A 14,770-nucleotide genomic window follows, 5' to 3' on the forward strand; every position below is an offset into this window, starting at 1 on the left:
CTCCAAGTCCTAATGTAATAATTCATCATGACAACCAAATTATGGTCCAAGAAAGTACTCTGAGCCTTAGAAACCAAGTAACTAGTACCAAGTACAGGCCACACTGCAGTTGATATGGCTATTAAAACCAAAAAGAAGGGAAGTCTCTGTAGATAAAATACTAAAAGTGTAAGGTGGCAGGAGATAAATGGAATGAAAAGGAAAAAACAGTAACTAAGAAAATAGGTAAATAATAGAGAATTTTATTTCAGAAGAAGAATTATTTGCACTTGTGTCAAGATCTACCAAATCTACCTCTTATATGCAATAAATAATAAACTGTGGTTCCTGACAAGCAGTTCAAAAACCAAATTTAACTTAATACACAGTACTTAAGAAAATAACCAAACAAAAACTAGATTAGAAGCAGCAAACTATTACAGAGGACCAGCTCTACACTAGCTAACTTCCCAATGCTTAAAAAGAAAGCTCTCTCTGCCTGGTTGGTCCTTGAAGATTACCAACTAAAATGGGGATAAGGTGGAGTGAGGTGAAGGAGGATCAGGAAGGTTCATGACCAATGAACTAGACAAGTTCTGGAGTGCTCTCATCCCAATTCTCTTTCTCTCTATATAACAGATATTACTCAGATACAAACAACACATATAATGAAGAATCCAATTATTTTATCTTAAGATAATGAATCCTACCTTTCCCGGGTCATCCTTTGATCGAGGCACTTTAAGGAAACACTTGTTCAGTGACAGATTATGTCGTATGGAATTCTGAAATTAAAGAAGAAAAGCCACAGGGTCATTGGAATACAAAAAACAAAACTCACCTTTAAAAACAGAATCAGAAGCCTAAATATCTATGCACTAGAATACAATTCCAAGTGGAATAAGCTTTATTAAATGAACTTCAAATTTAAACCTTTCTGATTTTCAAATTATGAATGCTGCAAAGAAAAGTAGCTAAACTTTACAAAATATTGATAGTTGACTTCTAGTAGACTTTACAAAACTCCAAATAATGAAATATATATCCTATTTTAAATGTTTATTAAGACCTTTTAGGAAGATCTAATCATAGGAAGATGTCTATGATTAATGTTAAATATTAAATACCAAATATAAAATGGTATACACATTATGACTTTGTGGTATTTATTTATTCATTCTTTTTTTTTAAGTAGGCTCCACGCCCAAGGTGGGGCTTGAACCATGACCCTGAGATCAAGAGTTGATGCTCTACCAACCGAGCCAACCAGGTGCCTGCCTCTCAATCATTCATTCTTAGAATAAGCCAGAATGCAAAATGCTAAGTTATTCTACTGAATTATAGGTGATGATAACTTTTCTTTTTTTCTCTTTCCTGCAATGTTTAAATGATCTACAAGGCACATGTATTATCATTTTCTAATGAGATAAAAAAATGTTTAAGCAAAAAAAATTTCACTGCTCCATTACAAGAATATAAAGAAGCCAATTAGGTTCTTACTTCAATCTGTAAGAAGACACTGGCTACAGAGGACTAGGAAGAACATCTAGGTTCATCAATACAGCAAGAAAGAACAACCATCTTGAATGGCAAGAAAATGCACCTGGAGACCTGAAGAATCTGTGAAACAGGCAATCTTTTCAAGAATAAGTAGGACTGTGCCATAATTTTTACAGAAAATACCCAAAAGCCATTTCGTTTTAATGAAATGCTCCAAAATCCATCCCGTAATTTTTATGCCAAAATGGCCAGGTATTTGGGGGAAATGGGCTCCAACAGCATTTAGCCACCACTTAGAATTTTAGGAGAGCATTTTGGGCATATCTTATTTTTAACATAAAATTCAGAACTCTAACAACAATGCCTATATGAAAACTTCCCTCTCATAGAGGAATACTGGGATTTCAAAGTTTTTAAAAATGATCACAGAATATAGGGGTGTCTGGGGGGCTCAGTCATTAAGCATCTGCCTTCGGCTCAGGTCATGCTCCCTGCTCCGCAGGAAGCCTGCTTCTCCCTCTCCCACTCCCCTGCTTGTGTTCCCTCTCTGTGTCTCTCTCTGTCAAATAAATAAAATCTTTAAAAAATAAAAATGACCACAGAATATAAATTCAAGCCTATTTTATTATCAAACATCAATTTCAAATTTAAGAATGGGAGTTCCACCTCTGCTTGGGATATAAACAGCTACAATGAGTAATGATCCCTCCCAAACAATGAGAAAACAATGGGTAAACCAAAACAAAACAAACCTATTTCTGAGCCACATCAGAGAGTTGAAGCTGCAAGGCAGCCCAACAAATTAAATTCTTAAGAAGGACAAGCCCATACAAGGAGAAAGCAGACAAACTATCTCACCTTTTTGGCAGAGTATGGGAGAATGAAGTGGCCACCATCCAAGCATCCAAAAAACTAGCTAAAATTTGTAAGGTCAAGCATAGGCTGGTGTGTCAGTTTAGAATAGCAAGGGCCCCAAACATAAGGGAAGTTCCCACTCACTCCCCAAGCTCTTCTCCATGGGCCTTTACTATATACTCACAAAAAAGAATGGGGATGGGAAAGGAAAACAAAGTCTCCTTTGTAGCATGAGCAGAAAGGAGGTAATAGACAGCTGTAGTGGGAAACAAAGCCGTACCACCTTCAATAGATCTCACAAAGCCAACTTTAACTGTCAGGTAGGAGCAGCAAAACTTCTCACCCACAGGACTCTGGCAAAGATAGATTCTGAGGGAAGAATGGAAACGAAAACCCTTCTCAAGACATAAGCAAAGATCCACTGCTGGCTGGTAGAGAAAGAGTACCTCTTTTACCTCTGGGACAACTGTTAGAAACTACCTTGGACCCAGGACCCTACATCAAAAGCAACTACAGGTACAGGCTAGTATGGCTGAAGGAAAGAAACACTGAAAAGGCCCGACCCCAAGTACAAGGGCCGGAGTAAGAATGAGGCTGAATCAAGAAAACAGAGGGACACCTGGCTGGCTCAGTGGGTAGAGCATGTGACTCTTTATCTTAGAGTAGTATAGTTCGAGCCCCACGTTGTGCATAGATAAAATGAAAAATAAAATAAAAAAAGAAAAAGATAAAAATAAAAATAAAATGAAGAAAGAAAGAAAACAGAGAGAACCAACAGCCCCTACCCCAAACCTAGCAGTGAGTAACAAGCATTAACAGCCTATTGATAGAGGAGGGGCAGGAACATGGAGAGATCCCCATCTGTAATAAGGTAGGCAGAGACAACTAAAATCTAAAGAGAAAACAGGAAAACAGAAAATTCTACAGTACCCAAGCCCCTCATTTCCAAGCACAGGTAATAAGAGCCTACCACTGGAGGAATATAAAGTCTGTGGTATACTGAAGGTAAAGATACCAACAACAAAACCCAAATTCAACTCAATTATCGACAAACTGATTCAACTCCCTAAACAAATGGCCTGGGAAAAAAAGATGTTTGTCCATCTACAGGTATAAATACTATTTATCTTCGAGTGCCTGGGTGGCTCGGCTGGTTAAGCACTGACTCTTGATTTTGACTCAGGTCATGATCTCAGTGTCCTGAGATCCACACTGGTCGTGGAACCTGCCTAAGATCCTCTCTCTCCCTTTTCCCTCTGCCTCACCCCCACCCCCAACCATGCTCACTTGCTTGATACCATTTATCTCATCTCTACCGTTCTTCTACACATATATCTGGCACTCAGTCAAAAATTGCAAGACACATTAGAAATGCAAAAAAAAACCCAAAAAACCCACTGTCAAGAGATAAAAATCATAAACACCCAAATGAAAGGTGTTAGAACTATGAGACCAGAACTTTAAAGTAACTATGACTAATATGTTCAAGGACCAAGTAGAAATAGCAGTAACTTGCACAGAGAGATGGTGAACTTCAACAGAAATGTGGAAACTCTAAGAGCCAAATGTAAATGATAGAATTTAAAAACATGATCAAAGATAAAGAACTCCCTAGATGGGTTCATCAGTAGCCTGGACACAACCAGAAAAAGGCTCAGATATTTTGAGGACAGATTAACAGAAATTATCCAAATTGACACACATGTGTGCACAAGTACTTTAAAAATACACACACACACACACACACACATGATCATTCAAGAACCATGGAACAATATATGTGAGTCCCAGAAGGAGAAGAGAAAAAGTATGGAGAAGAAAAATGTGAAGAAGGAACAGCCAAGAATCTTCTGAAAATAATGCAAGACATTAAATCACAGATGCAAGAACTTCAGAGAACATCAAACAGAAGAAATTAAAAATTCACACACCTATATTCATTATAGGTCAAAATGGTGGAAAATCAAAATGAAGAGAATATTGTGAAGGCACCAAAAGGAAAAAAATTATGTACAGAGGAATAAAGATAAAAATTATAGCAGATGTCTCAAAAACCGCAAGTTAGAAGACAACAGAATGACATCTCCAAAATACTAAAAGAAAAAAAAGTATTCTATATGCAGTGAAAACATCTCTCAAAAATGAAGGCAAAATAAAGACCTCCAGAAAAGCAAAAGCTAAAAGAATTTATTTTTTCTAGTGCCAGTTGGCTGATAATGTTATACAGAAGCTCTTCAGGCAGAAGTATAACAAATAGAAACTTGGATCTACAAAAAGAAATAGAGTTCAAGAAATTATAAAAATGAAGGTAAATTTTAAAAACACTTTTTCTTATTTATGACACCTTTAAAATATAATTATCTAAAGAAAATATAATAATTATGTGGTTTATAACATATGAAGGAAAATGTGTAACAATAGCACAAAGGATGGGTCAAAAGAATCAGAAATATAAAGTTTATAAAGTTCTTACACTATACATAAAATGGTATATTTGAAGGCAGACTGTGATAAACATACATGTGGTAAACCCTACAGCAGTCAGTAAAATTTAGGAAGAGGTATAACTAATAAAATAATAGCAGAGAGAAAATGGAATCATAAAAAATAGCTCAAATCTAAAAAAAGACAAGGAAAAAAAGAACTAATAAAACAAACCGGAGTTCATCTACCCACCTTAAAAGTTCAAGATGGGGAGAAAAAAAATCAAGATGGTCACATGTTTTTTCTAAATGGCCTCAGGGGAAGGACACATCTCTCCTTGGGGCTTCCTCCTCTACAAAAAGCTTAAATGTTGGAAATCATCAAGGCTCTGCCCTAAGTCCTTTTTTCATTTCCACATTTGCTGCCTATGTAATCTCATCTACAGCCATGGCTTCAACGACCATCTGTGACAATCTATCTAGACCTCCAAACTACACTGGAGTTCCTAAATATATATTTTCAACAATCTACTAGACATCTCCAGAAACACCTTAAACTCAATTATGTTTAAAATTAAACTCAATCTTTATCCCCAGTGTGATCTTCCAGTTTTCTCTTCTCAGGTTAAAGACAATTATTCATGTAACAGCTCCAATCAGAAAGCTTTAAGACATCCTTAATTCTTCTCTCTTCTTCACCATCTAAAATAAATCTGTTAGCAGATCTTAAGTCTACCTTTGACCTACCTACTTTATTCCATCTCTTCTGTCACTATCTCAGTCCAGGACATCATTCTCACCAAAAATAGTACAATAGCTTCATAACTGGTGTCGCCCTCCACCTTCCTCTCTTTGTCCCTACTCCACCATGCTCTACCCTGCAGGCAGTGATCTCCTCACAAGGTAAAAATTCAGTATTACCCCTTCACTTAAAACTTTCCAATTACGTCCTATTGCATTTAGGATAAAATCTAAATCCTTAACAGAGCCTCCAAAGACCCTTCATGATCTGACCCTACCTCCCTACCTTGCTGTCTATACTCATCCCCCCAATGTTCTTTCTCACCTCTAGGCTTTGCATGTGTTGCTCCCTCTGCAAAGGTGACTGCCCCCCCACCCCCCACGTTACTCCATCCCTTTCACCTAACTGAGTCTACTCAACTTTCAATTTATTCTTGGCTTAAACATCAGTCCTTTAGGGAAGTCCTTTCTGACTTTTCTCGATAGGTTAGGTCTCATTGTAATAAACTTCTTTATCACCCTGGATTTCTCATCACACTTGTAATTATTTGTTTAATGGTGTTCTTCTCATATACTGCATCCTAATACCAAAATGTATGTAGGCTCCATGAGGTGGGGACCTTGTCTATCAACTCAGAACGTAGAATATAATGCTTTTCTATGGTAATCAAAAATCTGTTGAAAAAAATACCAAAAGCATATTTAGAAAATTAAAATACCCAGAGAAAGGGGAACCTGAGTGGCACAGTAGGTTAAGCATCCGACTCTTGGTTTCAGCTCAGGTCATCATCTCAAGTGGAGCCCTGTATTGGGCTCTGTGTAGAGTTTGCTTAAAAGTCTCCCTCTCCCCCTCCCCCTGCATGAGTGCATGTGTGCGAGATCTCTCTCTCAAATAAATAAATCTTAAAAAAAAAAAAAAAAAAGTCTTTTAAATACCTAGAGAGATACGTAGGTCAAAACATGAATACACACACACAAAATTAAGAAAAGAGATTACTTCACACCTCACATTTTGGCCAGACCCTACTTCTAATAACTCCAAGAAAAGAAGTTAGGAGAATAGAGAGGTAGACATAATTTAAATGGTCTAGGTTAACCTGGAGAAAAATGGCCCAGGTTAAATAACTGATCAAGGCATATTGCTTGGTCTTAAAAACCCCAGCCCCAAAACTGGTTTCTCAAAAGTACAATCTACCTCGACTAGAACCAATTAAAATGAATTTTAATGCCAATTTCTAGGCTCCATTCAAGATGACTAATTCAAAATCTCTGGAGTTGTGACCTAGGAATCTAAATTTTAAAAACATTCTAAGTGATTTTTTTTTTATTTTATTTATTTATTTTTTTTTTTTAAAGATTTTATTTATTTATTTGACAGAGAGAGACACAGCGAGAGAGGGAACACAAGCAGGGGGAGTGGGAGAGGGAGAAGCAGGCTCCCCGCAGAGCAGGGAGCCCGATGCGGGACTCGATCCCAGGACCCTGGGATCATGACCTGAGCTGAAGGCAGTTGCTTAACCAACTGAGTGAGCCACCCAGGCGCCCTAAGTGATTTTTATTTTAAACCTGAGTTTAAACTGGCACCTCCAATTCAAATTAACCAACACATTCCTACCTGCCTCTCTTTTTTCCCCATTGTGAGAGCCCTGGTTCCCCCACATCAATATATGTACTCATGTGTTCTATCCTACCAACAGTTTCAGAATACTCCCAACATCCCAACTTCTCTTCTCCGGGTTACTGGAGGTAGAGGCTGCCTCTAGTGAAAAACCACTAGACAAATCTATTAAGTAAAGGTCATAATTTCTTTGCAATTCTTTTCAATGTTAGTATGTATCCCATGAAAACAAGAGAATGCGCTTTTCAAAAGTTCCTTGGAATTTTTTTTCTGTGTGATTATGTTATCCATTTGATACGACGTACAGCTTATTTGTTTCTTCTTATATTCAGTTCTAAGGTTTCCTTTTTCCATCCTTTTTTATTTTGTGTATATTTTTTTGAATGTGTAGAACATTTACATGGTTTAAAACTAAATAAAAAGTATACTCGAAATCTTATTCTCTTCTACACCCCTTCCACCTCGGTTCTATCCATCCCCTATAGGTAACTATGTTCACTACATTTCTAGTTTATTATTCCTAGTTTCTTTTTACAACAATAAATATATATTTTTCTTTTTCTGCCCACATAAAAAAAGTAGCATAATACAACCCCACATACACATAGCATTCTTTTGTATTTTTCTTTATACTACCCTAAACTCTAGTAAAGGTTAATTTTCTTAGTAAAGTAAATAGCACAAAAATTTAAATTCCTTTTCCTCTAGTTCAGATTACAAAATCATCCCATCATAGAAATTTAAAGAGTGTTTTTTAAACTCTTCTGGAATATTCAAAGAGTTATTTTTAGTATGTAATCTCCCCTCAATGCCCTAGCACAAAATGAAAGGGAGTTTTACCTAAAAATAAAAGTTCTATTTGAATCCTTTCAAATGACCATGGCAACATTTTCTCCTCTGGATGACAGAAGAAATAGTGAGCAGCAGATTGTAGGAGTGTGCAAGACAAATCTAAGAACAGCAGATTGTAAAACATGAAAAAAGAGTTAGCACCTGAGCAAAGGAGGAGATAAACCAGTTTCCATTTGTCTCCATTTGCAATGTTTAAACTATTTCTCTGTTTACAAAAATAAAATTATAAACAATCCTGACAAGTTCTAAGCACCTAAAATTGGGTGGAAGAGACTTTTTTAAAAGAATAAACATGAGATAGCCGTCCCTGGAAATATTAAGGATCTGCCTAAAGCAAGAGACTGGACCAGACAATCTCCTGGGTTCGAAGTGCAATATAATCCTCCACCTAGTCCCATTTCTCCCCTTTCCCCTTCTTTCCTCATTATATCTAAACCATTATGTCTTCCAGTTGAAACTGTTATCAGTTACTTCCAAACCAGTTTCAGGCCATGAGCTGGGCTGGCCAGCAGCACGAAATTCAGCAGAATGGATTTGGCACTCTCAGGTGGACTTACATCTGAGCTGAGATTGGATAGTAAATGAGGTATATAATTGACGTTCCGTACTATTCACTACCAAATTTGGACCAAGCTCTTCTTGAGCTTGGTATTCATATATTCATGGAATCTCTGCATTCTGGCTCCATCCCAACTTCTACTGCTCTCTACACCAAGAACCCGTATAAGCAACTATTTCCTAAGAGTGTTTGTTATTTAAAAAAAAAAACACCCCCCTAAATCTTACTCGTCTTCAAAATAGAGCTCAATTACACTTCCTCAATAGTTTTCTATTGATTCACCCTTCCTGTACTTTCCCAGCACTCAGTCTTTTTGCCACTCACTTTAGAACCTCATCACACCTCCTATAAGCTTTTCTAAATTCTCACAGCACTTATTAACTTCACCCTTCATTTAACACTCTTTACTAAGTCACATATATACTAGATATTATTATGGCTTACACACACTAGGTGTGCCCAATTAGCCAATCCATCATAACACAGCACTCTGTAGTTCTCTATTACAGAGCTGTTTACATAACATCATAATTGCTTGTTTATATAGATCCCCCCTTATCCAATAAAGATTATAAGCTTCCTTAGGGGCCCTGTGCTAAGTTTCTTAGTACTGCCAAAGCCAAACATACTGCTCACAAGAATATACCGTAAATAAATCCTTTTCAAATTAAAATTAGCTGAAAACAAGAGGATATAATCTCAACCAGAGATTGGAAATTTGTAGTCCATAGAATGAACTCAGCCAAGAGACTTCTGTTTGGCCTGCACTGTATTTAAGAAAACTGGAATTAACATTTAAAAATTGGGAAACGGCACACAAAATCCAGATTTCTGAATTTTCGGGGGGGGGGGGGGGAATTGTAAGATATGCCCTAAAATGCTGCAAGTGCCTGCCTAAGAGCACAGCAGTTCTACACTAGATGCGATCTTCAATCAGTCATCTTTTTTGCTTTACTCATTTATGTCACCTGTCTGGTCCATGCAAATATGTAAATTTACAATCAGTGATACAGACCCATAACCCCTGATGGGCTTTCTAAGCCACTTATTCAAATTTGGGGCATTTCTAGTCCCTAGCCACCGTGTTTTTCCAATGCTAAACAGGTTTATCAAATCTGCTAGCCTTCTCTCATCCTAAATCTTGACAAAAGTACTCTACTGAATAGTAGAGTAGTACCTAGTGGTAAAGCCAGAACACACAAGTTAGATGGATCACTACTACTTGGTTAGAATGATGCTTGGGGCGCCTGGGTGGCTCAGTCGTTGAGCGTCTGCCTTCGGCTCAGGTCGTGATCCCAGGGTCCTGGGATCGAGTCCCACATCGGGCTCCCTGCTCGGCAGGAGGCCCGCTTCTCCCTCTCCGACTCCCCCTGCTTGTGTTCCTGCTCTCACTATCTCTCTGTCAAATAAATAAATAAAATCTTAAAAAAAAAAAAAAGAATGATGCTTTTTTTGATTCATGCATCAAATTTTATTACGTACCTCCTCCACTGAAATACTGTTACAGTAGATTCTTATTCAGATTATACTGTTAACAATTGCTTCTCATACTGAGTCGGCCAGTTCATCTTGGCAAATTAAATTCAATAAATATTTATACAGTGTTTGCAAAATTATAGGCCCTGTGTAATGGTTAAGGCATAAGATTTGAAATCTCCAAATCTGCCAAGTCTGATACCAAATCTTAGCTCTTCCATTCTCTGAGAAACTGCAAAGTTACTTCTCTAAGCCTCAGTTTTCTTACTTTTCAAATTTGGACAGTAACAGTACTTATTTCCTAAGAATGTTGTGTGACTTAAAAAGACAAAGACATAAGAAGGCAATCTGGCATATAGCACCTGACACACAGAAAACAATAAAAGCAACTATCATTTAAGTATTTGAGTATAGAAATAAAAAACTAATGAAACAAGGTATCTGAACAAAAATCTAGAAGTCTATGATACTGTTATTAATCAAGCATATGGAAACCCAAAAGAGATTAGTTCTACAGGGAGGAGAGAGGGAACATACGAGCTGAAAGAAAAATAGGGTAAGGCCAACTAGAAAAAAGGTCAGAAGAGAGAAAGTCCAAGGACAAGTAAGAGACAAACAAAAGCAAGGGAAAAAAAGAATCACATTTTTATATCCAGGGACAGCTAATAGGCTGGAGGGGGGGGGGGGGGGTACCATGAGAAAAAAACGCTAGGAAAGAAGGCTGCGACCAGGATTCAGGGTTTCATTCAATCCACATTTACTAGGCTTACTAAATGGAAGCACTGTGCTAGGACATGGAAAAGAGGTGGATATATAAAAAATCCTTCCCAGGCGCCTGGGTGGTTCAGTCAGTTAAACGTCTGCCTTCAGCTCAGGTCATGATCCCAGAGTCCTGGGATCAAGTCCCACATCAGGCTCCCTATTCAGCGGGGAGCCTGCTTCTCTGCCCCTCCCCTGGCTCGTGCATTCTCTCTCTCTGCGCGCGCATGCTCGCTCACTCTCTTTCTCTCTCAAATAAATAAAATCTTAAAAAAAAAAAAAAATCCCTTGGGACGCGTGGGTGGCTCAGTCGGTTAACCATCCGCCTTCGGCTCAGGTCATGATCCCAGGGTCCTGGGACTGAGTCCCACATCGGGCTCCTTGCTCAGTAGGGAGCATGCTTCTCCCTCTGCCTGCCTCTCCCCCTGCTTGTGCTCACTCTCTCTCTCTCTGACAAATAAATAAAATCTTAAAAAAAAAAAATCCCTTCCCTTGACACTTGACTATCTGGCATGGTGTGTAGCACATCACCAATGCATAGTAAGTCAGTAAATAGGGGTGCCTGGGTGGCTCAGTCATTAAGCGTCTGCCTCCAGCTCAGGTCGTGATCCCAGGGTCCTGGGATCGAGCCCCGCGTTGGGCTCCCTGCTCCGCGGGAAGTCTGCTTCTCCCTCTCCCTCTCCCCCTGTGTTCCCTCTCTCGCTGTGTCTCTGTCAAATAAATAAATAAAATCTTAAAAAAAAAAAAAGTAAATATCTTTTAGTAAATCTAGACAAATAAAAAAGACAAAGCTGTTGAGATAGGAAGGCTTAAGAGAAACAAGAGTAACTACCATCTAAAGTTCTCTAAACTCCCTTCTTCCACATGCACAAACACACACCCTACATAGCATACAACTGGGTAATTCCTAATAGGAATATAAACATAACATGTGCAGACACAAAAGAAAGTTAAGTTGAATTATTTGTTGTAGAACATAAATTAGGTAGGAAAGCAATCTGACGGTTCATCAAAAAGCTTAGATGAGGAACTAGGACTTCTTAAAGATCTAGGGCTGGACAGGAATGATACAAGATGAACCTGGAACATCTTGTTGTGCCAGAAAGTTAAAAAGTACTAAAGAAACAAAATAACAGGGCCATGTCAAAAGGGCACAATGGCCAAAGCTGCAACAATCTGATTAACAAATAATGACAACACAAAGAATAAATATCCATGAATGCATACAACACAAATAAATGACTGAGTAAGTAAATAAAAGGAAAAGACCAAGTCTTCCACACAGAAGAATCCCAATTAATAGAGAAGTAATGGAGAAAAGAAAAAATCACCACTAGAAAACAATAAAAACCTGCTATACAAATTCTAAATTAATGAGCAAAAGTTTAAGAACAGGGTACTTGCATACCCTCAAAGTAGCTCCCAAAACACTTTATAATTTACAAAGCAATAAATATTAATTTTATAATGGAGAAACCTGGAAGACATCACCTTAACCAAAGAACCAGGTTAACATTACCAGTTATAAGACATACTAACATCAAGTACTTCTTGATACGACATACAGAGAGAGGCACATTATCTCTGCATTATCCTTCCCCAAAATGCATTACCTCAGTCTAACCATGAAAAAAATCAGACATACCCAAACTATAAAACATACTATACAATACCATTCTACAAAATATTCTACAAAATACCTGACAAGTACTCTTCAAAAGTGTCAAGGTCATAAAAGACAAGAAAAGACTGAGGTACTACAGATGAGAGGAGACCAAGGAGACACGACAACTAAATGTAATGCGGGATCCTGGACTAGATCCTGACACTAGGAGAGAAACTAATCTGAATGAAGTCTGTAATTTACTTAGTAGTTAACAGTACTACTTACTCAAAAGTACTGTACTAACATTAATTTCTCAGTTTTTATCACTGTGCTATGCTTATATACGATGCTAACATAGAGGAAGTGAATGAAGAACATATGGGAACCCTTTGGACTATTCATTTAACCCTTCTATAAATCTAAAATTCTTTCAAAATAAAAGTTAAAAAAAAAATCTTAGATGATGAAAACAATACTAATTGTAATACTTTTTTTTTAACCAAAGACTATCAACTTACCTGAACTGTAGGTATTATTTTCCAGTGAATGCTACATTATCTCTGTTCTTACTTTATGCTCTATCAGTCATGTAACATAATAAAGCTTTAATAAATTGGTATTCTACCAAAAATAATCACTTAATAAAAAACATTTAATTACCTTTTCTGACATCTTAAAAATGACTAACAGAATTTCACTTTTTAATCATAGAAGCCCCCACAAAGCTTTATCTGTAATAGAAGCTAGTGTTATTATTGTTTATAGCATAAAAATAATAATTTAAATAAAATCCTTACCTTCCAACCACTGCCAGCCTCTCTATAATATGGGAAGTTATCACAAATCCACTGGTAAATCTCACTTAGAGTCATTTTCTTTTTGGGTGAGCTATTAATTGCAAATGTAATGAGGCTGGCATAACTGTATGGAGGTTTCCCATCTTTGTGCTGTTGGACTTCTTCCTGGTCCAGTGTTGTATTTGGGTCAAGGAGCGCATTCTTCTTGGAAATTCCTGTTCCATGTGCATTTTGTGTAGCATCAGATTTTTGGATGGCTGCTCTCATGGTGAGCTGTGGTAACCAGTCCATAGATGTTAGGCTGCTCTCCAGTTCAGATGTCATCCTGAAGGTAAATAGACTCCTTAGTCAGTATCAAGGAAAGAACCCCTGCTTCTCAAAATATCCAATATTCACAAATCTAGGAGTTCCAAAGTGAGGGAAAGCCTGAGTTAAATCTGGAGGAAAAAGATTGAGTATGTTAATGACCAAAACAAATATTTAAGGGCTCAACATTTCCAATCTTTTTAAATTTTTTCCTCTCCAAAACACAACAAATTTGGTTTTAAAATGTTTAGATACAGAACAATACATACACACAAAGTGATCCCAATGCCAATGTTTCTAAAAAAGACTGTCACTTTAAATAGGGCAACAGGATCATAGTATGAAAAATAAGTCCGCAGTCCAGCTCTTTACTCACCAACACCACAGGCCCTTTAAAACCTTAAGATTGGCATTTCTTTTACACAAATTTTAGGGGAGTCATACAAACAAAAGAATACCTAAAGTAAAGAAGTCGGAGAAGTGACTGAGAAACAGGCACAGGAATTTGCAAGGAGGAAAGAAGGTAGAGCTGAGCAGGTGGGAGGTAGGAAAAGCAAGCAGGGTAGACAAGAATAGTAAGTAGACAAGCTAGCTGGGGGAGCTGACCGAAAAGAGGAATGCAAACTCAAGGACATTGATGAACAAGAGGAGGATAGGCAGCACCCAGGCAGTTAAAAAATAAAAAATAGGGGCGCCTGGGTGGGTCAGTCATTAAGCGTCTGCCTTCGGCTCAGGTCATGATCCCAGGGTCCTGGGATCGAGCCCCACCATTAGGCTCCCTGCTCCGCGGGAAGCCTGCTTCTCCCTCTCCCACTCCCCCTGTTTGTGTTCCCTCTCTCGCTGTGTCTCTCTCTGTCAAATAAATAAAATCTTTAAAAAAATAAATAAATAAAAATAAAAAATCCACAAAAGTCAAGGAACAAGCTTAAGAAAACTAAAGATCTGGGAGTGTAAGACAGATGAAATTAAATCATATAAATGGACAGCAAGAAGCATTAAAAACTCAGGGCAGGCTAATGCAAACATCTAGTGATCTGGATTCCGTAACATATTTCTCTCCAAGGCTCAAAAATTCAGACCAATACAACCCAGAGAAAGAAAAAATAAATAAAATCTGCCAGATTAACACATTTTCTGGAGAAGGGAAAAGCTGCTTGAAGAACTGCAGATAAAAATATAGAAACAAAGCCTGACACTTCACACTGGAATTGCTAACTTTCAGCTGAGGATACAAACCTTTCTACCACAGGATCAAAGAAACAGGAATAATAGGGTATAGAAGAATGAAAGACTTCTAAG

The 14,770-nt window shown here is 37.7% G+C and overlaps 1 protein-coding gene across 1 annotated transcript in view; it reads right to left on the reverse strand.

The window, feature by feature from the left end:
* FOXJ3 (forkhead box J3) overlaps nt 1-13,489 on the reverse strand; it is a 101,251-nt gene extending 87,762 nt beyond the window's left edge. The window contains exons 1-2 of the mRNA XM_021684242.1: nt 13,166-13,489; nt 690-764 (exon numbers count right to left, since the gene is read on the reverse strand). Coding sequence (XP_021539917.1) covers nt 690-764; nt 13,166-13,489 — 399 coding nt within the window. The remainder of the gene's footprint in view (nt 1-689; nt 765-13,165) is intronic.
* Nucleotides 13,490-14,770: the final 1,281 nt, after the last annotated feature.

Source organism: Neomonachus schauinslandi, chromosome 4 (assembly GCF_002201575.2).
Source record: "Neomonachus schauinslandi chromosome 4, ASM220157v2, whole genome shotgun sequence".
Classification (NCBI taxonomy): domain Eukaryota; kingdom Metazoa; phylum Chordata; class Mammalia; order Carnivora; family Phocidae; genus Neomonachus; species Neomonachus schauinslandi.